A 24,948-nucleotide genomic window follows, 5' to 3' on the forward strand; every position below is an offset into this window, starting at 1 on the left:
TCAGTGTCAATATCTACAGTGATGTGTTTAATAAAGACAAAACGAATGAATGAAAGTGATAAATATGGATGAGAACAAATGTCAATCGAAATTCTGTGCAGATAAAAGTGAGATTTCCAATAGTTTGGGAGGGGCGGAGTTTTCTCTTCTCTTGGGAGCTGCCTTAGTGACCTTATGCCACTCGCCATGGCAACAGGCTTTGGGGGAGGGGCAGAGTACAGTGGGCGGGGTCTGCAGCACAGCTGCCCTTATTTATGCACACACCTGCTGCAGCACACACACACACACTCGCATGAATAAAACACACTGTATTTACTAAATCTTTTACTTTTGAGTTCACATTTTGAAATTTACTTTAGTGGCTGTTGAAGAAAGTGTTCAAATGTGTCATTTGTATGTGTCCATATGAGAGGGAGAGCATGTGACACTGTGTGTGTGTGTGTGTGTGTGTGTGTTCTTGTTGTTCCTGATCACCCTGAGGAATTCAGATGAGTTAGAACAGTGTCTTTCTTTCACACACTGTTTATACACACACACACACACACACACACATACGTTTACTCAGCCAACTAAATAAGAACATATCATAGATTTCTGCTGTTTGTGTATAAATAACCCTGACCTGAAGCCTAAAAGAAAACATTTGTTTGTTTGTATAAATAAATAAATAAAAACAAATAAAATAAATGCATATAAATATGAATAAATGTATAAATGCATTAATAAATAAATATAAATACATAGATTAATGCAAATTAAATGCATATAAATAACCCTAAAAGAAAACATTTGCAATTCTAGAATTATTTTTTTATTTATAAATATAAACAAATTAAAATAATGCATATAAATATGAATAAATAAAATAATATAAATGCATATATAAATATAAATACATTAATAAATAAATATATTAATATAAATAAATAGATATTAAAATAAATTATGCATCTAAGTGAACCTAACCATAATCCTAACAACACTTTTGCATTTCTAGAATTCAAAAAATAAAGTATTTCTAAATAATAACTGTTCACTTGGATGCTTTGTCATATTTAGCTCACTGTTATTCTCAAAGTATTAAGTAATAATAATATAAACTTGTGTGCATTGTGTTTCTTTAGGTGTCCTGCAGACTTCGTCGGCCCCAAATGTCAGTTCCCGAACCCGTGCAGCCCGTCGCCGTGCCGTAACGGAGGCGTTTGCCGCGCACGGACGCAGGGGAATGACGTGGAGGTGACTTGCGACTGCGTCTTGGGATACAGCGATCCGCTCTGTCTGACACCTGTCAATCATGCCTGTATGAGCTCCCCGTGCCGTAACGGAGGCACCTGCTCTCTGCTCACGCTCGACACCTTTACCTGCCGCTGCCCACCTGGATGGTCAGGTATGACCATCACACACTTACATCACCCAGACTAGATGCTCGTCCTTGCGAGTTGGAAGATAAGTTAACCTCTGCTTTTTCTTTTATGTGCATAGGTAAAATGTGCCAACAGGCCGACCCGTGTGCGTCGAACCCCTGTGCCAACGGTGGTAAATGTTTGGCGTTCGACTCGCACTACATCTGCAACTGCACTCCTAACTTCCACGGCCAGACGTGCCGGCAAGACGTGAACGAGTGCGCTCTCTCTTCCTCCCCCTGTCGTAACGGAGGCACCTGTATAAACGAGGTGGGCTCGTTCCTCTGCCGGTGCCCACCGGAGTACGCTGGCACACACTGCGAGCGCCTGTACCACCCGTGCCACCCCTCGCCCTGCAGGAACGGAGGGACCTGCTTACAGACCAGCGACACCTCCTATGCCTGCACTTGTCTGTCAGGTAAGTGTCTGTGTTTGTGTGTGAAGTTTGCTATCTTTTTTTTTTGGGAGGGGGATTAACAAAAAATATTTTATGAATGAATATAGATATGAATATACACTACCCGTCAAAAGTTTTAGATTGGTAGGATTTTTTTTTTTTTTTTATTGGTAGGAATGCTCAAGGCTGTATTTATTTGATCCAAATACATCAAAAACAAAATATTGTGAAATATTTTTATAATTTAAAATAACTGTTTTCTATTTGAATATATTGTAAAGTGTAATTTATTCCTGTGATCAAACCTGAATTTTCAGCATCATTACTCCAGTCTTCAGCGTCACATGATCCTTCAGAAATCACTCTAATATGATGATTTGCTGCTCAAGAAACATTTATGATTATTATTTATGTTGAAAACAGTTGTTTAAAAAAAAAAAAAAGTAATTCAGGATTTTTTTGATGAATAGAAAGTTCAAAAGAACATCATTAATCTGAAATTGAAAGCTTTTGTAACATTATAAATGTCTTTACTGTCACCTTTGATCAATTTAATGCATCCTTGCTGAATAAAAGTATTAATGTAGTTAATTTCTTTTTTTTACCCATCTAAAACTTTTGAAGGGTGGTTGTGTGTGTGTGTGTGTATATATACTTATGTATACTTCTTTAAATGTATTTAAATATATATTTAAATAAATGTATTTATCATGAAAATATATTTAGCTAATGCAAAAAACAAAGAAATTAATGAATAAATATATATATACAGTATGTGTATATTAAAAATATGAATAAGTATAAATGAAACAATATTTTTTTCAAATTTACTTTACATTTAAGTTGAATTTTATAGACATTATTTCTACTTCAGTTGCATTTCATTTCAGCCTACAAAAGGTTAATAGTTTTAAAACCATATATAAATACAATAAAACAATATAAACAATAATAATAGTTTTGAAAACAATAGCTTTTATGCTCAGTTACTCATTTCCAGCATGTCAGTCTTGCATTAAATGCGGTGCTTTTTTGTTGTAGTTTATATTTAATCCCAATGAGTGACCAAGATGACTCAGTTACTCACTCAAGCACATAAACACACAATCCATATACGCTCTCAGACTCTTTGATGTGTATTAAATGTGAATCATTTGTCTCTCGCAGGGTTCACGGGTCAAACGTGCGAGCATAACGTTGACGACTGCACCCAGCATGCCTGTGAGAATGGAGGCAGGTGTATAGATGGCGTCAATACGTACAACTGCCATTGTGACAAACACTGGACCGGTACTGCTTTGTTATACTTTACAATAACAATAATAATGCAATGAAAGAAATATTTCGCCTCACCTCGCATTTGACCTCTGACCCCTTCTTTCTTCAGGTCAGTACTGTACGGATGACGTAGACGAGTGTGAACTCTCGCCTAACGCTTGTCAGAACGGAGGAACGTGTCACAACACCATCGGCGGGTTCCACTGTGTGTGTGTGAACGGCTGGACGGGCGACGACTGCAGCGAGAACATCGACGACTGCGCCAGCGCTGCGTGTTCCCAAGGCGCCACATGCCACGATCGAGTCGCATCTTTCTTCTGCGAGTGTCCACATGGACGCACAGGTACGTTTGTTTTTGCAAATTCCTTTTTTTTTTTTTATCTCCATCTTAATTTTACCCAACAGTGTTATTTTAGTATTATTTATATTCTTTTATAGTTAGAGCATTTGTCATGTTTCAGTATGAAACGGCTTCACAAACAGTCTTTTCAATGATACAGTATCATTATTTCTGTCTTACAAAAATTCTTATTATCACAGAAGTGCTGAAAGCTGATTCATTTAGTTATGAAACAAGTGAAGTATTTAGGAGTGAGTCATTGAATCATTCATTCAAGAGATTTGTTCAAAAACGCTGATTCATTCAGTAATGAAACAAGTGAAGTATTTAGGAGTGAGTCATTGAATCATTCATTCAAGAGATTTGTTCAAAAACGCTGATTCATTCAGTAATGAAACAAATGAAGTATTTAGGAGTGAGTCATTGAATCATTCATTCAAGAGATTTGTTCAAAAACACTGATTCATTTAGTTATGAAACAAGTGAAGTATTTAGGAGTGAGTCATTGAATCATTCATTCAAGAGATTTGTTCAAAAACACGGATTCATTCAGTAATGAAACAAATGAAGTATTTAGGAGTGAGTCATTGAATCATTCATTCAAGAGATTTGTTCAAAAACACTGATTCATTCAGTTATGAAACAAATGAAGTATTTAGGAGTGAGTCATTGAATCATTCATTCAAGAGATTTGTTCAAAAACACTGATTCATCCAGTAATGAAACAAGTGAAATCTTTGAGTGAGTCATTGAATCATTCATCCAAACAAATTTTTTTTCAATATTCATTCAAATTAATTAAACATTTTTTAAATAGACTGCAGCAGTTAATATGTAAGAACCTCTAGTAATGTACATGTTATTTTATTTATTTAGTCTATTTGAAACAAAAAAAATCGTGATTCTCAATTTATCTAGAATCGTGCAGCTCTAATTATAGTATATATTAGTATGTTGAATTAGCTTTTATTTGTTTTAATTTTACTATTTATATACTGTTATAGTATTTATTTAATTATTCTAATATTTATTATATTAAGTTTTCTATTTATATTTCATTTTATTTTATTTCAGTGACCAAAAATGATCTTTAATAGTTTTAGCTAACAATAACAGCACTGTTACCCACAGGTCTTCTGTGTCACCTTGATGATGCCTGCATCAGTAACCCATGTCAGAAGGGCTCAAACTGCGACACGAACCCGGTGAGTGGAAAAGCCATCTGCACGTGTCCGCCCGGCTACACGGGATCAGCCTGCAACCAAGACATTGACGAGTGCTCGCTCGGTAAGAATCGCATATGATTGGTTTGAAAGAATTTGAAATGCTGTACGATTTTTGCATTACATTAATGTTTGATTGATGCATTTTAGGTGCAAACCCATGTGAGCATGGCGGACGCTGTCTCAACACTAAAGGCTCCTTCCAGTGCAAGTGTCTCCAAGGCTATGAAGGCCCGCGCTGTGAAATGGACGTCAATGAGTGCAAGTCAAACCCCTGCCAGAACGACGCCACCTGCCTCGACCAAATCGGTGGATTCCACTGTATCTGCATGCCAGGTGCGGGTCTTTTACCATTTACCTGCATCAAAAGCACGTCACCACTGTTGTCTGACTGATTGTTTTGATGTATAGGTTACGAGGGTGTGTTTTGTCAAATAAACACCGACGATTGTGCATCACAGCCTTGCCTCAATAACGGAAAATGCATCGACAAGATCAACTCGTTCCACTGTGACTGCCCCAAAGGTAACTTCACAATTGTTTGGAGATCTGATCATAAGAATTAGCCACGGTTAGGTCTTTTTATAAATGTGCATTGTAGTTGAGCAATCAAAATAAACAAGGCATGTATTTATTTCTCTCCAGGGTTCTCTGGGAATTTATGTCAGGTGGATGTGGATGAGTGCGCCAGCACACCGTGTAAAAACGGCGCTAAGTGCACAGACGGACCGAACAAATACACCTGCGAATGCACTCCAGGTACACCTTTTCCAAGTCTTATTCTGTATATTGTAGCAAATTGTTTCTCCAATTTGTAATGTGACATGTGATGTTTTCATCAAAAACCTTTCACATTTGTTTTCATTAAAATATTTCACCTTTTTCTGACCCTTTAGAATTAAAGTCAGTTTTTTTGCAATTGTATCTTATGATTTACATACTGTATGTAAATTACCTGTATTATGATTGGTTAGCCTCTTCGAATAGGAAATGAGTCACTGCCAACATTCTAAATATGGAACGATGGTTGTGATGTGTTCTTGCAACATCTTTCTGACCCTTAGAATTAGACTGTTTTTTTGTAACTGTTGCTGCGTCCAAAATCAAATACTTCCCTACTATATAGTATGCGAAAAACTGTACGCCAACAGTATGTCCGAATACAAGGTATTCGAAAAACAGTAGCGGGATGATCTACGGCTTCTGCTGAGATTCTTAAGGATGCATTTGATAGACACTTTACTATCCCATGAGGCCTCGGGAGAGGAGTTGTGAATGGCAGTGAAGCGACGCAACTGAATCCGTAGGTCACGTGACTGTGACATAATGGCGGATGTAGTGCATCCAAATTTCATTCATACTACACATGCATACTATATAGAACATACTTTTTTTTAAACGGTCACAAAGTTTCAAACCAAATGCAATACCTACTATATAGTATACGATTTCGGACGCAACATATTAAAAAATTCCATATGCAAATTACCTGTGTTATGATTGGCTGTCCTCTTAGAATAGGAAATGAGTGTCACTGGTGACATTCTAAATACAGAATGTGGGTTTTCTGCAGGTTTTGCTGGCGCTCACTGTGAGTTGGACATCGACGAGTGTTTGTCGAGCCCTTGTCATTACGGCGTGTGTAGGGATGGCGTGGCCTCTTTTACCTGTGATTGTCGCCCTGGATACACCGGGCGCCTGTGTGAGACCAACATAAACGAGTGCTTAAGCCAACCGTGCCGAAATGGAGGCACCTGTCAGGATCGAGAGAACTCGTACACCTGTACCTGCCCTAAAGGAACCACAGGTAACACATGCACACACATAAAAACCCTTGCGAAGTATGACGGTGAGTACATGATGACACATTTATCATGTCGTGATTGTGACCGCAGGTGTGAATTGCGAGATAAACATCGACGACTGCAAGAGTAAACCATGTGACTATGGAAAGTGCATCGACAAGATCAACGGCTACGAGTGTGTGTGTGAACCCGGATACACAGGTGAGTCAGTGCAGCATCTGTGTATGTGTGTGAGAACAGGTGGCCAGCGAAGTGCAGAGCTTGTGTATCAGATAACAGATATGACTTAGGACAGAGACTGCCTTTCCCAACTGGGACACACACAGGTGTGCTTTACATTAATGCTTCGGCCTGACTGATCACAAGAGTGACCCTTTTTATGTTGTATTTAGGGAGAAAGGTACAATAGGCTTTGCTAAACCGTGAATATAGTCACGGCTAAAGGGCAGCCAACATACAAACATTAAGGACACAATCACAAAATATTCCACCTTATTTCTGACCCTTAGAATTAAACAGCCTGTTTGTATCTTAAGAATTCAATATGTAAATTTCCTGTATTATGATTGGATAACTTCTTCGGATAGGAAATAAGACATTGCCAACCTTCAAAAAATGGTCATTTATTCTATTTAGGGCTGATGTTGCCCACAATCTTCTTTTTTTTCCCTCGTAAAATGTTTTCCAACCTCAATTTAACAACTTTTTCTTCTATAAAACAGCATTGAGTGCAAAGCTGTAACGTCAAAAAGTTAAAAAAGACTTTTAAAGTAATTAATTTAGTTAGATGCTAATACCTACATGCAAATAGCATACGGAGGAAACAAAAACACAATTTTTTTTAACGTTGTAGTATGTCCCAATACTGTCAAACATAATAAGAACATTAAGGACACAAATTGTCATTGCAACTTTATTTTATTAAGGGCTGATATTGCCTACAATCCTTTGTTCCATATAAGGAGAGGACAGTTCACTTTTCAACCTCAATATTACTACTTTTTACTACTAAAATAACTCTGGATGCTAAGCTAAAAAAGCATAATCTCCCATTTTGTGCTGCTTTTTGTGTATATGGATTATAAAGCATGGCCTCAAAGGCCTTATTGTTTGCTACATAATAAAAATGAATTAAAACAATCCCTGAAATGTAAACCAAGGTTAATGGTTAGCAGTCTGTGTGTTGCGCAGTAGGTGAACAGGTGTCCTTTAGCATCACTGAACAATTTGAGCAGTGCTATATGTATTATAGCAAGCATAACACTCAGTATAGTGTGTTTGTGAGAGAGAAACTGCAATAAAGTCCCATTGTTGTTAGAGAATCAAACAGTTACCCATTACCCTACAGAGGAGGGTTGTGTGTGTGTGTGTTGACGGGGTAATTGTTGTTCGGCCGTGTGTGAAATAGGGTCTGTCCTTTTGTATCTGCGAACAGCCCTCTGTAGGACCTGCCCTCCCCCCAGCGAGTGTGTGAGGGGTGTGTGAGCGGGTCTGAAAGATGGAAAGAAAGGAGGAATGAAAGAGCACAAGAGGGTGGAGGAAATCCTTTGTGCATTTGGAGCAGGGCTGGAGATTTGGGATGGGGCCCACACACACACACACACACACACACAAAGGCAGACAAAAAACAAGAGGTCAACACACATATGAGTCCCGAGGAAAATTCCTTTACTACTGAGTGTGGTTTTGTTTTTACATGCGTTTTAACTTATTGATAGTTTTAAGGTTCAAACTTTTGGATGGATCACTGTAAGACTCTTTGGAGGGCATCATCTGATATATAAGATGGTCAATTAGGAAAATGATGACAGGCTTTTCTCCACACATATGAATGCAATATGAATGGCATTTAAGTTGTTTATTATCATGAAGATAATGTGATATTCACCTTAGAAACTACTTGGTATCAATTTAACCTCTTTTACAGTCTTAAATTAGGTCAAACTTGGTTGTTTTTCAAGTTTCCTCAATTTCTGTTTCAGTTCTGCTGTTGTAACTAGGGCCACTTGTGTATTTTGCTATATTTTGGGAAGCAATGACAGTAAAACATTACAAAAGATTTAAAAAAAAATATATGATTCAGCCTGTTTTCAAAATTGATAATAATAATAATAATGAGAAATGTTTCTTGAGCAGCAAATCATCATATTAGACTGATTTCTGAAGGATCATGTGACACTGAAGACTGGAGTAATGATGCTGAAAATTCAGCTTTGATCACAGGAATAAATTATATTTAAACATTTTACAATAGGCAAGGCAAGTTTATTTATATAGCACATTTCATACACTATGGCAATTCAAAGTGCTTTACATAGAAAGGAATAAAAATAAGCACAAAATAAAAGCAAGGGAAATTAAAACGGTTATAAAAGGAATGGATTAACAGTAAAATGAATTAAAGTAGTAAAACGATGATGCATAGAATAAACTTCTCATCTGGCAAAACACCGGTGTATCTTATTTTGTATTTTTCAATTTCCCCAATTAAGTGCTTTGTTTCTCACTTAACCAATTCTCAGTGCCATTTGAGTTCAGTTTTGCTCTTAAAAGCAAGTTGCATTTTTCTGTTGTCTTACACACTATTTTAATACATATTGTTTTTCCTCACAGGCTCAATGTGTAACATCAACATTGATGACTGTGCGATAAACCCCTGTCATAACGGTGGCACCTGCATCGACGGGGTCAACACCTTCACCTGCCTCTGTCCGGAGGGTTTCCGAGACGCCACCTGCCTCTCTCAGCACAACGAGTGCTCCAGCAACCCCTGTATTCACGGCAACTGCCTGGACCAGATCAACAGCTACAGATGCATGTGCGAGGCCGGCTGGACGGGACGCAACTGCGACATCAACATCAACGAGTGTTTGTCCAACCCGTGTGTGAACGGAGGCACCTGTAAGGACATGACCAGCGGCTACGTGTGCACTTGCAGAGCTGGCTTCAGCGGTAAGACGCGGTGTACCGATGCACATGCTATTCTTCCTAAATAGTATACAAATGCATTAGAACTACTCTGGCATAATATCAAAGTGTGCATGCTTTTTTGGGCTGATATTGCACACACTGCGCTGCATTGAGTAAGAGTAAAGCCCAATTTATACAATTTAAATTGGCCTTAAGAGATGTTCAGCTTTTTCTACTAACAATGGTATTGAATGCAACGTCAAAACAGCAGTTTTTAGATGTTTGAACCTAAAAGTTTAGTAAGAAATCTTCAGATGATTCATTTAGCTAGCTAAGCTAATGCTTACGTGTGATCGCCCGAAAAATTGCACAAAAAGGGTTTGTGCAATTTTACGCAAGTTTTATAATATTGTATGCTTAGATTTTGCTGCCATGTCAAAATAAAATAAAATATATTGAATCTAAATAAATCTTTGTAGTCTAAAATGTCAAAAATAATACAATTAAAATAAAAGTAATATTATTTTATGTAATTTTCAATACATTATTTAAATAGAATTTAAATAATATAAAAGTCTAAATTCACTCAAAAGTATGCATTTGCCTTCTTTTATATATTTGCTGCTGTTTTGCATACAGGTATACAGTGTTGAATGACAAATCGTATGCCAGTTTTGCCTGGATTGAATAATATTTTTGAAGTATGCATGCATGTTTTTCGGGCATAATAAATAAATAAATAAATAAATAAATAAAGTGGATAAATAAATAAAAATTAATAATTTAAAAATAAAGTAATATTTTATTATATTTTTCAATACATTATTAAACTAAAATAAGTATTAATACACTCAAAAGTATGCATTTGCACACTTGTACTTTTTCTATCTGTCTGTCTATCTATCTATCTATCTATCTGTCTGTCTGTCTGTCTGTCTGTCTGTCTGTCTGTCTGTCTGTCTGTCTGTCTGTCTGTCTGTCGTTCAGTCTGTCTACAATTTGTTCTGCTATGTAAGAGAATTTTTCAACTAAAAATGCACAGTTTTACTACATTAAATGCAAAATCCGAAAAAGCAGTTATTAAAAGTATTAAGTATAAGGAATTTAAGCTAATTATATTACACAATTGTATAACCTAGAATTTAAAAAGAAATAACATTGTAACACCACACACTCAAAAGCATATATTTTCAGACTTTTGTACTTTTATTTCTGCACTTTGAGTGTGTAATGATTTAACAGGGTGTTTTCTTGCGTTTAGGTCCCAACTGCCAGACTAACATTAACGAGTGTGCATCCAACCCCTGCCTGAACCAGGGCTCCTGTATCGACGATGTGGCCGGATTCAAGTGCAACTGCATGTTGCCTTACACAGGTACAAACACACACACACACACACACACACACACACACACAAACTTGTGCTCTGCTGAACTATTTGCCACCCAACACCCATTGTGCAGCTGCTTTTTTTTTTTATTATTATGAAACGGCAAACTTTGCAGAGGTGTGCATAAAACTATCTGGGGATGTGAAATAACACCACTGTGTCGAGGGTGGCTACTCAAATAGGTCTATTTCCTGTTTGGCCTCTTCCTGTTTCCTGTTGAGGCAAAGAATTGACAATAGAAGGAAACTCCAAGTGACTTCCTGCTATGGCTGGTCACAGTGGAAACTGATAAGGAAGTGCCTGCAGGAACTGAGCTGGAAAAATGAGGCCATAGAAGAGCGAGACTGAAAAAACAATGAAAGATTAACTTCTGTGCTGAATCTACAGGCTTTTTTCCTTATTTTCTGCACTTATTTCTGAGGGGAAAACCTGCAAAATTCTGCAAGATTAGTTTAAACATGGTCAAATGTTTACTACGCTTTTATTGGTAGCAGGACACATTCAAATTAGCTAAAATATTTAATAATTGAACATTCAAGGAGTGTACAATGTGCCTTTTTTAATGTATTGTTCCCATATTTTAGTATTTTTGATACTATTATAGTTTTTACTAATATTTTTAAAGTTTTTATTTGTTTGTTTTTTTTATAAAAAATAAAATAAAATGTCTATATAGTTTTTATTAATTTTATTCCATTTCAATACTTCAGCTTAAACTAAACAAAATTGATTTGCCTTGGCAACTGAAATGAATTAGTTAACATTTTATTTAACAATAATAACCCTGACCTATATATCTTTTGCATCCATTTTGACACTTTCTCAATGTGTGTTTCAGGCGAGGTGTGTGAGAACATTTTGGCTCCCTGTGCGCAGCGTCCTTGTAAGAACGGAGGCATGTGTCGCGAATCGGAGGATTTTCTTAGTTTCTCCTGTGCTTGTCCTGCTGGATGGCAAGGTAAGAGTGTGTGCGAATTTGTTTGAGTTTCATGCTCTCTATATGATCATCATCATCACTACACTCTCGCTACACAGGTCAGACTTGTGAGGTGGACTTTAACGAGTGTGTGAGGAATCCTTGCACTAACGGAGGGGTGTGTGAGAACCTGAGTGGTGGATACCAGTGCCGCTGCAACCCCGGATTCACCGGAGATCTGTGCGAGAACGACATTGACGACTGCATGCCAAGTAAGAAATGGACAAACCCAGACAGCATTGTTGGCTATCATAGATTGTGGTGCCCTTTAATCCTGCCTATATTGACAACTTGCTAGGTTTTAAAATGGCCATTGTTTGAAACTTTAACCACACTACAATGACATTCAAAACTATGTGGTTTTGACACATTATTAAGTTGTATTCTCTATTTAATGTCATTGCAGAGTTATTAAAAGTTAAGATAAGCCAGAATACGGCAGTAATTATAATTTACTCTCTCTCTCTCAGATCCGTGCAGTAACGGCGGTGTGTGTCAGGACCGTGTGAACGGCTTTATGTGTGTGTGTTTGGCTGGTTTCCGTGGGGAGCGCTGTGCAGAGGACATAGACGAGTGTGTGAGCGCCCCCTGCCGTAACGGAGGGAACTGCACCGACTGTGTCAACAGCTACACCTGCAGCTGCCCTGTAGGATTCAGCGGCATCAACTGTGAGATCAACACACCGGACTGCACTGAGAGGTAGACACACCTTATTCCACCATACTGCCAAAAGTTGAGACCTTTTTACATAGAAATCACATTAAAGTCAATAAGAGATGATTCAGAGTGGACATCACGTGCTGAATTTAAATGCATTTTAAATGAATTTCATTTCATTTTTTAAATGAAAATGCATTATTGTGATTTTTCGTTTGCAGCTCGTGTTTTAATGGTGGAACATGTGTGGACGGCATAAACTCGTTCTCATGCGTGTGTTTGCCGGGATTCACCGGGAATTACTGCCAGCATGACGTTAACGAGTGCGATTCGCGGCCGTGCCAAAACGGAGGCACCTGCCAGGATGGATACGGCACCTACAAATGCACCTGCCCACACGGATACACCGGACTCAACTGCCAGGTACACAAACACGCTAATATACATGTGTATGTATATGTATATGTGTATGTATATGTGCATACACACATGCATACACACATGACATAAATGCACACACGCATACTTACACGCACACATGCATACTCACACACTCACACACACACTCACACAGTGTGTATATTTATATATATATATATATATATATAAAATGGTATATTTTCATGATATAGATATATTTCACACGTTTTATCTACTGATGTGTGTTTTAGAGTCTGGTGCGCTGGTGTGACTCCTCTCCCTGTAAAAACGGTGGCTCATGTTGGCAGCAAGGGGCGTCTTTTACCTGCCAGTGTGCCAGTGGCTGGACGGGCATCTACTGCGACGTGCCCAGTGTCAGCTGTGAGGTTGCTGCCAAGCAGCAAGGTAACAATCACGGCTAAATAGACTACTACTTCTCTACTAAACACTTAAAACTTAATAGGCTCAAAATAAGATATATTTTATGTGTAACAAATATATAAAATTTTAGATTCCGTGTTACATTTTGATAACTTTTGCAAAATTTGTCATTTCTGACCCTGAATGAAAGAATGAAAAAAAAGTTTCTCTGCATGTCATGTGACTATTCACCAACATCAGGGAACCATGAACATGCAAATGTGTTGTTAAATTATTGCAATTGTTGAAATATAAACTTCAGGGGTACTTCAAGTAAATATTTTAGGAGTTCTGCTGACAGTAAGGTTTGGGAATCCCCGTTTAAAATTATATACAATTTTAGATAGTAAATTTAAATATTTCTTAGACCAAAATTATTACATTTTGATCACTTAATCAATATTACAATATTACAATTTTACAATTACAATATTTGTAATTTCTGAACTGGTTAGAATGTGCTTTCTTTTTTTCTAGCAATTTAAACAAGCAGCCAATTACTGTTCAACTTGTTTGCCACATTAAAGTTGCACATAATAAACTAGCTGTCTCTCTCTTTCTCAGGAGTGTCTGTGGTCGTTCTGTGTCGTAATGCGGGTCAGTGTGTTGACGTCGGTAACACACACCTGTGCAGATGTCAGGCCGGATACACGGGCAGCTACTGTCAGGAGCAGGTGGATGAGTGCAAGCCGAACCCCTGCCAGAACGGGGCAACCTGCACCGACTACCTGGGCGGATACAGCTGTGAGGTACGAAAACATGCACATGTACACTGACATGCACATCATTTATATGAGATGGATAGACAGACACGTAAATAGATGGATGGATAGGTTGGTGGATAGATGGATGGATAGATAGATAGAAAGAAAGATGGATAGAAAGAAAGATAGAAAGATGGATAGAAAGACAGACAGATAGATAGACATAGATAGATAGACATAGATAGAGATAGATATAGACAGACAGACAGATAGATAGATAGATAGATAGATAGATAGACAGACAGACAGACAGACAGACAGACAGACAGATAGATAGATAGATAGATAGATAGACAGACATAGATAGACAGACATAGATAGATAGATAGATAGATAGATAGATAGATAGATAGATAGATAGATAGATAGATAGATAGATAGATAGATAGATAGATAATTTATTGACAGAAATTCAAATATGTTGTATAATGTGCATGTTAAACTAGCTGTCTTTTTCTCTGGAGTGTATGCGAGGTAAAAAAACACACATACATGTGCAATGACATGCTCATCATTTGTATGAGTCTAACGTCTGTTTCTCTCTTTCAGTGCGTTCCTGGATATCACGGGGTCAACTGCAGCAAGGAGATAAACGAGTGTCTGTCTCAACCCTGCCAGAACGGAGGAACCTGCATCGACCTCATAAACACATACAAATGTTCCTGCCCACGGGGAACGCAAGGTGCGCGCACATTCACACGCTCACAGACGCTGGATCCATCGCTTAATATTTCAGTTGGTGAATTGTTTCGATTTGTTTTCTCTGCCCGTGTTTACAGGTGTTCACTGTGAGATTGACGTCGATGACTGTTCCCCAGCTGTGGATCCGCTAACCGGCGAGTCGCGGTGTTTTAACGGTGGCCGGTGTGTGGATCGCATAGGCGGTTACGGCTGCGTGTGTCCGGCCGGTTTTGTAGGCGAGCGCTGCGAAGGAGACGTCAACGAGTGCCTGTCTGACCCCTGTGACCCCAACGGATCCTACAACTGCGTACAACTCACCAATGACTTCCGCTGCGAGTGCCGTACAGGATACACCGGTGCGAACACACATCAGGGCATGAATGTCCACAAATGATCACATTTGCAGTGAAAATAAACACATATATCATTGAAAATGACCAATATGAATACAGTAAACATTAGATAATTTAGTGTTGGTCTATCTCAAACGACAGAAATTATTATACTGTTTTGTCTTAATGACAATTAAGCTTATTTCTCTCTCAAATGTATATTACTATAATGCAATCACTGTAAAACAGTAATGGAAAGAAGAAAACCCAGTCCAGACACATTTATTTATTTATACTGAGTATACTTATAATTGTGAACATTTTATTTGTTTCTTAGCACAAATTAAATTGTATAAATAATAAATTGTACTTCACAAATATGAGTTACAATTTAAAAATATTTATTTGTTTATTGCATTTTGAAGGTGATGTATGACCCAGAGAATTTTGTGAACTTTGTTTTAATATTTAGTTTTTTTAATTCACAGGCAAGCGCTGTGAAACCGTGTTCAACGGCTGCAAGGACACGCCATGCAGAAATGGAGGAACATGCGCTGTAGCCAGCAACACCAAACACGGATACATCTGCAAGTGTCAGCCGGTGAGTACAAACCCGCATCTTGAAGGCGAATGCTGTTATTCAAACTTCCTTAACACCGCATAAACACCATTAGTACTTGAGAGCTGATTAGAGAGATGAATAGAGCATACACATTAACACACGTGCTAACCAGTGGTTCTCTCTCAGGGTTACTCTGGCTCCTCCTGCGAATATGACGCTCATTCCTGCGGCTCCCTGCGCTGCCGTAACGGTGCCACCTGCGTCTCCGGTCACCTGAGTCCTCGCTGTCTCTGTCCGCCGGGCTTCAGTGGGCACGAGTGCCAAACACGGATGGACTCGCCGTGCCTCACCAACCCCTGCTACAACGGGGGCACTTGCCAACCGATCAACGACGCTCCGTTCTACCGCTGTTCCTGCCCCGCCAACTTCAACGGACTCCTTTGCCACATCCTCGACTACTCCTTCAATGGAGGGCAGGGCCGGGACATCGCCCCGCCCTCGGAGGATGGATGGATGATTAGATGTGAAGTCGCTCAGTGTGAAGGCAGGGGTGGAAATGCCATCTGCGATACGCAGTGTAACAACCACGCGTGTGGATGGGACGGCGGCGACTGCTCTCTGAATTTCGACGACCCGTGGCAGAACTGTAGCGCTGCCCTGCAGTGTTGGAGGTACTTCAACGACGGGAAATGCGACGAGCAGTGCGCCAATGCTGGCTGCCTATATGATGGATTCGACTGCCAAAGCCTGGAGGGGCAATGCAAGTAAGTGAAACAAATTTTTATTTTATTATTTGTTTTTATGATTTACATTTTTTTTTTTATTACTTTTATTTTTCTTTATTTTTCACTGTTATTTGTTTAATTCTGACATCTCTATATATTTATTTATTGTACAATTTATATAAAAATGGGTCCTAATGTAAAAAAAAAAAAAAAAAAAAAAAAAAAAAATATATATATATATATATATATATATATATATATATATATATATATATATATATATATATATATATATATATATATATATATATATATATATTTATTTATTTATTTATTTATTTATTTATTTATATTTATTTATTTTTTTACATTAGGACCCATTTTTATATAAATTGTACAATCTTTTATTACCTGTGGGAAATGTAATGAAAAAAATAATATAAAAAAAATGTAATGAAAATAATAATATATAAAAAAAAAAAATCAAAAGTCAAAAATGCATACAGAGAAATCAAGCAAGTAACTGAAATTAATTTTTATTTTTTTTATTTTATAATTATTCATTTTATTTAGAAAGTATTTAATTTTATTTTGGACCAATTTTAGTATAAATTGTACAATCTTATATTAACTGTGGAAAACTGTGCATCCTAATGGAAAAAATCCTAATAAATGTAATGATAATAATAATTTTTAAAAAAAAATGCTAAAGTAAAAACTGCATACAGAGGAGATCAGTGGAAAATTTGACATTAATTTGTAACTTCTCCCTCAACCTCCTCTTCAATCTCTCTCTCTCTCCAGTCCACTGTACGATCAGTACTGTAGGGATCACTATCTGGATGGTCACTGCGACCAGGGCTGTAATAACGCGGAGTGCGAATGGGACGGTCTCGACTGTGCCGATGACGTTCCTCAGAAACTCGCCGTGGGAAGTCTGGTACTAGTGGTCCACATCCCACCCGATGATCTTCGCAACCGTTCCTCGTCTTTCCTCCGAGAGCTGAGCGGACTTCTGCACACGAACGTGGTGTTCCGCCGGGATGCTAACGGAGAGCCGCTCATTTTCCCGTACTACGGCAACGAGCACGAGCTGAGCAAACACAAACGCTCTGATTGGACCGACCCGGCCCAGCTGCTGCAGCGAGCCAGGAGGAGCCTGACGTCATTCATGAAGCCCCGCCTACGACGAGAACTGGATCAAATGGAGATCAAAGGGTGAGTGTACTGAGTTTCTGAAATCAAAATAATAAAAATGCAACTAACAATTTATATGTGATGTTATATTATGTCATGTGTGCACCATTTTTAATGTGCTTTTAAACTTTGTGATTAAAATGTTTACATGTTTGTGTGTTGTAGGTCTATTGTCTATCTGGAAATTGACAACCGTCAGTGTTATCAGCAGTCTGACGAGTGTTTCCAGAGCGCGACAGATGTGGCGGCATTCCTCGGAGCGCTGGCCTCTAGCGGGAACCTCAATGTTCCTTACATCATCGAGGCCGTCACAAGTGAGTGCCACGTTTAGGCCAAAAACACTGTTATTTTACTATTATTTGTATACTATTATAGTATTTATCAAAATTAATTACCCTTTTTATTTTTACGTCTTCAGTTTTTAATTTTAGTAATTTTATGTGCTTTTGCTATTTTTATTTATTTTTACATCTTCAGTTTTTAGTTTTAGTAATTTTATGTGCTTTTGCTATTTTTATTTATTTTTACGTCTTCAGTTTTTAATTTTAGTAATTTTATGTGCTTTTGCTATTTTTATTTATTTTTACGTCTTCAGTTTTTAATTTTAGTAATTTTATGTGCTTTTGCTATTTTTATTTATTTTTACATCTTCAGTTTTTAGTTTTAGTAATTTTATGTGCTTTTGTCATTTTTTTTTACTTTATAAAAAAATATATTTCTATTCAGGTTTAATTTATTTTTATTCTATTTATTTATTTGCCAAGGCAACATTTTTAATTTTCATTTCAAGTTTTTCATCCAATATTTTATTTTAGCTTTTTATTTTATTTTTAGTTACATTTTAATTTGTCATTTTTATTAGGTTTTTTATATGACTATGTATGTTTAATTTTATATCAGGTTTGGTTTTCCTAATTATAGGACTTCACCTTAAACAAAAGTTAGAGATGTTGCTTGGCAACTTATTGTTTTTCATGTAATTTTTTTCAGCTTTATTAAAATTATTAGGGAACAACATTTAAACATACTATGTGCAACTCAAACACCCATTACATCATTAACTGTGTCTGTGCGCAGGTGAGGACGTGCCTTCAAAGACTGGGGAGATGTACCCCATGTTCCTGGTGCTTCTTGCTCTGGCGGTGTTGGCCCTGGCGGCGGTGGGCGTCGTGGTCTCCAGGAAGAGGAAGAGGGAACACGGACAGCTTTGGTTTCCAGAGGGATTTAAAGTCTCTGAACCCAAAAAGAAACGAAGGGAACCGGTCGGAGAAGATTCTGTCGGACTCAAGTGAGTGTGTGGCACTTTGATTAAAGCGACCGTGTCAAATTTAAATATTAGATGGAAAAACTTAAATGAACATTTAAAATGTTGCCTTGGCCACTTACTGAAATAGGTTTAAGTTGAAGTACTAAAATTGCTAAAATAAAAATAAAGCTAATTTGGAAATAATAAAAATGTTTGGCAAAATGACAAAAGCACATAAAATCACTAAAATGAAAATGTAAACTGAAAATTAGTGTTAATTTCGTCAGCTATTTTAAAATTTAGTCCTGTGGGACTATTACTGTTTAGTCAACCTTTTCCGGTTGTTGTTTAGCCAAGTTTTAGTCCACTAAAACTAATTTTGGTCAATGAAAACTTTTCACATTTTTGTCATGCTGCATAATGGTTAAATAATTATATTTTTAGTAAAGATTTTGGTAAAGTTTTATTTATTTTTTAACTACATTTTAGTCTTCTCTTTTTTCGTCGTTGATATTGCATATTGTTAATATAGTCAGTTATTGACTATATAGTTATTAATGACATTGATATCTCATCGTCTAGTCTTAGCAATGGAAAAAAGGTTGTCGACGAATATTTTTTATCATAGTTTTCGTTAAAGAAGTGTTTTAATATTAAAACATTTTAATAATGAAATTTAATAATATATAAATGTATAATAATATAATATAACAATTAAAGGGACAGTGTCATATATTTTTGTAAAATTAAATTCCACAAAAATTTAACGTTTTCCACCTTTATTGATAACATACAATTTTGTTTCCCATCAGGCCTCTGAAAAACTCTGACAGCTCTCTGATGGATGAACAACTGAGCGACTGGGCAGAAGACGACACCGCTAAACGATTCCGGGTGAGTGTGCTCGCCGTTCAAAGACTGTCTGCTCTCTGTGTACAGTTAAGTCCAAAGTGTAACTGTGTGTGTTTGTGTGTAGTTTGAGGAGCAGTCGATTCTGGACATGACTGGTCAGCTGGATCACCGTCAGTGGACGCAGCAGCACCTGGACGCCGCTGACCTGCGTCTGAACTCGATGGCTCCGACGCCACCGCAGGGCGAGATCGAGAACGACTGCATGGACGTCAATGTCCGCGGGCCTGGTGAGCGCTTAGACCTTTACCATGATCAGTGTTAAATCTGACACCTCACAAAACTACTAGTGTCGCGGAGCGGGCGTGTTACAGATAGAGCTGTCACTTTACGTTTGAAAATCGTTTGCACAATCGATCGGACCAACCAACACAAGTTTCGAAAACGAAAATAGGGAATCGATTTTAACGGCCTTCTCTCGGAGCGCGTCACGATTCGCCCGCAGCGAACGCGCGTCACACAGCAACTGCAGGCTCTGACAAACACACACAACAGCAAATTATACTTCTGCATAATGTGTCTCTTTTTACTACAAAACTCTGAATTCTGCCGGTATTCAGACAGTCTCAGGCATACAGATACAGATTCAGGCTACGGTCTACAATCGCCTACGTAGGCGCAATTTGTTTGACATTTCTAATGGTAAACACAGCCATGTTGAAGCCTGCAGTGATGTTGTTCATTGATGTTATGGCAGTCCACTCTGCTTATTGTTTTTCGAGAATGTTGCACTCCTGTTTGTCATTGTGCACGAAAATCCACGCCAATAAATCATCAGGAATATTGCTGACTTGTGCATGTCTCAAGCGCGGCGCGCCCTCTTTACGTTCAATGCCTGTTAGTTGTCCATGGATTTGCCCATATTTGGCGTTTAAAATGGAAACGTCTTTAGACATGGAAAATAGATTTTACAATCGATTCAATGAACACGTATGTCTCCAAAATCGAACAGGATTTGTTCACAAAAGTGACAGCCCTAGTTACAGATACTAGTGTTGTACAGATACAGACACGACGTGCAGTGGGCGGTTGTTTGTATCGGTGCATTCCTAGAGTGAGCTGAAATGACAAGAGTGCACATAAATTTGGTAAATAAATATAAACAGCATTTATTTATTTATCACACAATGAAATAAAACGTTTTTTTTTTCACACAAATTCGGGCGGTTACACATTTACTGATGTAAACTCTTTGGTCTCTCTCATAGACGGTTTCACTCCACTGATGATTGCGTCGTGCAGTGGCGGCGGAGTTGAGAATGAAAACGGCGAGGGAGAAGACGATCCGTCCACTGATGTCATCACGGACTTCATCTACCACGGTGCCAACCTGCACAATCAGACGGACCGGACCGGCGAGACCGCGCTGCACCTGGCGGCCCGCTACGCCCGCTCGGACGCGGCCAAGCGCCTGCTGGAGTCCTGCGCTGATGCTAATGTCCAGGATAACATGGGCCGCACGCCTCTCCATGCTGCCGTTGCTGCCGACGCACAGGGTGTCTTCCAGGTAAAGAACAAATGTACCCATTATATTCAGCTTATTATGATTCAGGAGGGTTTAAACTAAATTATTTGTGTGAAAGCGACAACAGCTATATGATTAAAGACATGAATGTTAACATAGTAATTCAATATAACAATAATAATAAATGTATTTAAAAAACATGGTTTGGTTATTTTGTTTTAATTGAAATTTTAATAATATCATATTTACTTATAATATTATAAATATTTTTGGTAATTGAAATAAAACTGATATAAAGTAAAATATTAATATAAGATGGAAAACTTAAAAATGCTGCCTTTGCAACTCACTGAAATATGTTTGTCAAAGTCCTAAAATTATTAAAACTAAAACTGAAATATAAGTTAAAGCTAAAATATTTAAGAAAAAAATACAAAAACTAATAAAAACATATAAGCACAATAACAAAAGTACTGAAATTAAAATGAAAAGTCAATTCAAAATATGAATATCTACTATATATAGTAGTTTTCCACGAACGAATGTCTTTTCATAGTTAACATTTATAATACAATTTATTTAATATATTAAATGTATATTTATGCAATGTAATAATATGCAATGTATAATATTTAGCTTTGTGCACATTTCGTTTGTATAGGTTGTGCTCTCTAGATGCTCTTGGTTGCTGAATAATGTTAAAACATGGCTTTGTGTTTGGAAATAGATTCTCATTCGGAACCGAGCGACGGATCTGGACGCCCGCATGCATGACGGAACGACTCCGCTGATCCTGGCCACCCGATTGGCTGTCGAGGGAATGGTGGAAGAGCTCATTAACTGCCATGCTGATCCGAACGCTGTTGATGATTCTGGTATGATCACAAACAAACATTATAATCTCAACAAAATCTCTCTCTAAAAAAAAAAAAAAACTTATTTTGAAGATGCATGGAGGTCCCCAATAACTCACTTTTTTTTTGTTTCTTCTGTAGGTAAGTCGGCTCTTCACTGGGCGGCTGCGGTTAATAACGTGGACGCTGCTGTCGTTCTTTTGAAGAATGGAGCGAATAAAGACCTACAGAATAACAAGGTGGGTTTTTGAAGTCGATGAGTTTATTATAGAAGTCAAAATTCAAATGTTTATTCCAGTTTAAAAGTGACTTGTGTGTGTTTTTGCAGCAGTGTTATTTATATTTATAATTTAATTACATTTATATATTTGTATATATAACATAGTTATTAATATTTGGAATTAGCTTTTATTTTCATGTAAAGTTTTCATTTTTTAAATATTTTTATGTGCATTTTATTTTAATATTTAGGTGCAATTTATTATTAGTTTGTTTTTTTGTTTTTTCTTAGTTAGTAATTTTAATTTTACTTTTACTTCAAGGGTTATTACTTCAAGTTTTTCCTCAAATATTTGTTTTATTTTGGCTTTATTTAATTTAACAAAAAAAGTTAATGATAATAACCTTGTTTTGTAGGAGGAGACGCCACTTTTCCTGGCCGCTCGTGAGGGCAGTTACGAGACCGCTAAAGTCCTGCTTGATCACTTGGCCAACCGTGACATTGCGGATCACCTAGACCAGCTTCCACGAGACATCGCGCAGGAGCGCATGCACCACGACATCGTCCGTCTATTAGAAGAATACAACCTGGTCCGGAGTCCGCCGCTGCCCTTATCACCCCCTCTCTGCTCACCCAACACCTACCTGGGCATCAAACCCAGCCCGGGCAACAACAACACGGCCAAGAAGGCGAGGAAACCGGCGGGTAAAGGCGTGGGAGGAGGGAAGGACAGCGGAAAAGACATGAGAATGAAAAAGAAAAAGAACGGAGAGGGCAAAAACGGAGGGATTATGGAAGTGGGCGTCCTCTCGCCTGTCGATTCGCTGGAGTCGCCCCACGGTTACCTGTCGGACGTCTCCTCCCCACCTATGATGACGTCACCCTTTCAACAGTCCCCACCCATCACTTTGAATCAACTCCAAGGATTGGCCGATTCCCACATGGGCGGAGCTCTTCAGAGTTTAGGCAAGCCGTTTGACTCCGCCCCTCCACGCTTATCCCATCTGCCAGTGACTAACAATGGAGCTCAAACAGGGGCGTGCGATTGGCTGCAAAGGGTGCAACAGCAACAACAGCAGGCAGGTTTCACACAGCTGATACCCACAATGCACCCTGCCACCACTATGTCACATATGGGCTATCCAACAATGCAAACTAGCCACCTCGGCGCAGCGTCGCACATGATTCCCAACCACGCCCACCAGAATATGGCGCCCATGCAGCATCAAAACAACGCCGCCTCTGGCCACATCCTCTCTCATCACTTCCTAGGTGACCTGAGTGGGCTGGATCTTCAGTCTGGCTCAGGACACGCCCCCATCCAGACCATCCTACCACAGGAGAGCCAGCGCATGGCTCCTCCCATTTCTAGCACGCAGTTTCTGACTCCGCCTTCTCAACATAGTTATTCCAACCCTATGGACAACACGCCCAGTCACCAGCCGCAGGTTCCTGACCACCCGTTCCTCACGCCCTCTCCTGGCTCTCCTGACCAATGGTCAAGCTCGTCTCCACATTCCAACTTGTCTGATTGGTCAGAGGGCATCTCAAGCCCACCCACCAGTATGCAAATGAACCATATACCAGACGCCTTCAAGTAGGCGGGGCTTTAGCATCAAGAAGCTAGACTGAGTTACGGAATAGACTCTTTAAATGATTTTATATTAATGATAAGTATTGTTTTTACTGATTTTTGTATGCTAAGAACCATTTTTATTATTTTTTGTATTTATTTATATGCGTTTTGGACTACAGATATAAAAGATCTTTTTTTAATTTATACTGTATTTTATTTTTATTTTGAACATTTACTGTTCTGAAAATAATTTTGAATATTGTGATGCTGCCAGAAAATAGTTTTTTTTTTTTGTTGCTTTGGTTATTTTGTTTTTAATTAATTTCAGTATTAATTCGATTTTTTTTAATGGTCCTTTTATCAAACAATTAGTTTTCTGTGAACAAAAAACGTAGAAAAAGAGTCTTAAAATGGCGACTTTATTGTATCTTGGATGTATTCAAATGGACACATGCGCACTCTACACACGTTTGTTTGTGTTTTTACATAAAAGAGAGTGGTTTATGACTGATTTATTCTATTTTACCGAGTATTGTCTGTAGACACTGTTCTGAGTTCATTGAGAACTCAAATGTTTTTCCCATGGTACCTTGCTTCAGGTGTTTTGGGGAGCTTTTTCATATGTAGTGTAGCAATCACTGTTATTTATTGCCTGCTGTAGACATGTAGGACATATTCTAACACATGTAGGTGTGTGTGTGTGAGAGAGAGAGAGAGAGAGAGAAAGAGACAGGTCCGTGTGTGTGTGTCGCAGTGTGATGACATCATTGCTGCTCATGAGGTGTGATTGTTGCTTTCCAGACTTTTTATGTTTTATAAATGCAGATCAAATGTTCTAATGATAACATGAAAAAGAGAGACTTGTAGTTTGTGGAGGAAAAAAAGTATTTTGTTCAATGTTTTTTGTAAAGTACCTTTTCTTGACACAATAAAGGACACCGTTTGGTGACATTACTTTTACTATGTCTCTCTCATCAGTCTTGATCTGCCTTCAAAATATTCATGTGAAAAGCATCACTATTACTATTTCTTATACACTATAAGATTTTGTGTTATGTCAGATTTAAAAAAAAATCACACTTAGCGAGTTAAGGACCAAAAATGGTCACGTATTAAACACTGCCTAAAATATTATATATTATTATTATTTTCCACTTTTACTGAGTTAAATCTTTTAACCAGCATCAGTCCTCATCAT

General features: G+C 38.0%; 1 protein-coding gene across 1 annotated transcript in view; it reads left to right on the plus strand.

The window, feature by feature from the left end:
• The window catches only part of notch1a (notch receptor 1a), a 32,831-nt gene extending 8,121 nt beyond the window's left edge, over window positions 1-24,710 (plus strand). The window contains exons 3-33 of the mRNA XM_084136439.1: window positions 1,125-1,387; window positions 1,483-1,821; window positions 2,968-3,090; window positions 3,188-3,421; window positions 4,550-4,705; window positions 4,792-4,977; window positions 5,053-5,166; window positions 5,287-5,400; window positions 6,215-6,448; window positions 6,537-6,647; window positions 9,060-9,398; window positions 10,618-10,731; window positions 11,585-11,704; window positions 11,782-11,934; window positions 12,193-12,421; window positions 12,601-12,802; window positions 13,051-13,204; window positions 13,784-13,968; window positions 14,533-14,665; window positions 14,763-15,020; window positions 15,485-15,597; window positions 15,745-16,322; window positions 17,088-17,501; window positions 17,646-17,794; window positions 18,558-18,768; window positions 19,539-19,620; window positions 19,703-19,865; window positions 20,844-21,142; window positions 21,828-21,975; window positions 22,096-22,193; window positions 22,591-24,710. Coding sequence (XP_083992565.1) covers window positions 1,125-1,387; window positions 1,483-1,821; window positions 2,968-3,090; window positions 3,188-3,421; window positions 4,550-4,705; window positions 4,792-4,977; window positions 5,053-5,166; window positions 5,287-5,400; window positions 6,215-6,448; window positions 6,537-6,647; window positions 9,060-9,398; window positions 10,618-10,731; window positions 11,585-11,704; window positions 11,782-11,934; window positions 12,193-12,421; window positions 12,601-12,802; window positions 13,051-13,204; window positions 13,784-13,968; window positions 14,533-14,665; window positions 14,763-15,020; window positions 15,485-15,597; window positions 15,745-16,322; window positions 17,088-17,501; window positions 17,646-17,794; window positions 18,558-18,768; window positions 19,539-19,620; window positions 19,703-19,865; window positions 20,844-21,142; window positions 21,828-21,975; window positions 22,096-22,193; window positions 22,591-23,775 — 7,201 coding nt within the window. The 3' untranslated portion in view covers window positions 23,776-24,710. The remainder of the gene's footprint in view (window positions 1-1,124; window positions 1,388-1,482; window positions 1,822-2,967; window positions 3,091-3,187; window positions 3,422-4,549; window positions 4,706-4,791; window positions 4,978-5,052; window positions 5,167-5,286; window positions 5,401-6,214; window positions 6,449-6,536; window positions 6,648-9,059; window positions 9,399-10,617; window positions 10,732-11,584; window positions 11,705-11,781; window positions 11,935-12,192; window positions 12,422-12,600; window positions 12,803-13,050; window positions 13,205-13,783; window positions 13,969-14,532; window positions 14,666-14,762; window positions 15,021-15,484; window positions 15,598-15,744; window positions 16,323-17,087; window positions 17,502-17,645; window positions 17,795-18,557; window positions 18,769-19,538; window positions 19,621-19,702; window positions 19,866-20,843; window positions 21,143-21,827; window positions 21,976-22,095; window positions 22,194-22,590) is intronic.
• The last annotated feature ends 238 nt before the right edge of the window (window positions 24,711-24,948 follow it).

The sequence above is a fragment of the Abramis brama genome, assembly GCF_963993115.1.
Source record: "Abramis brama genome assembly, chromosome: 15".
Lineage (NCBI taxonomy): Eukaryota > Metazoa > Chordata > Actinopteri > Cypriniformes > Leuciscidae > Abramis > Abramis brama.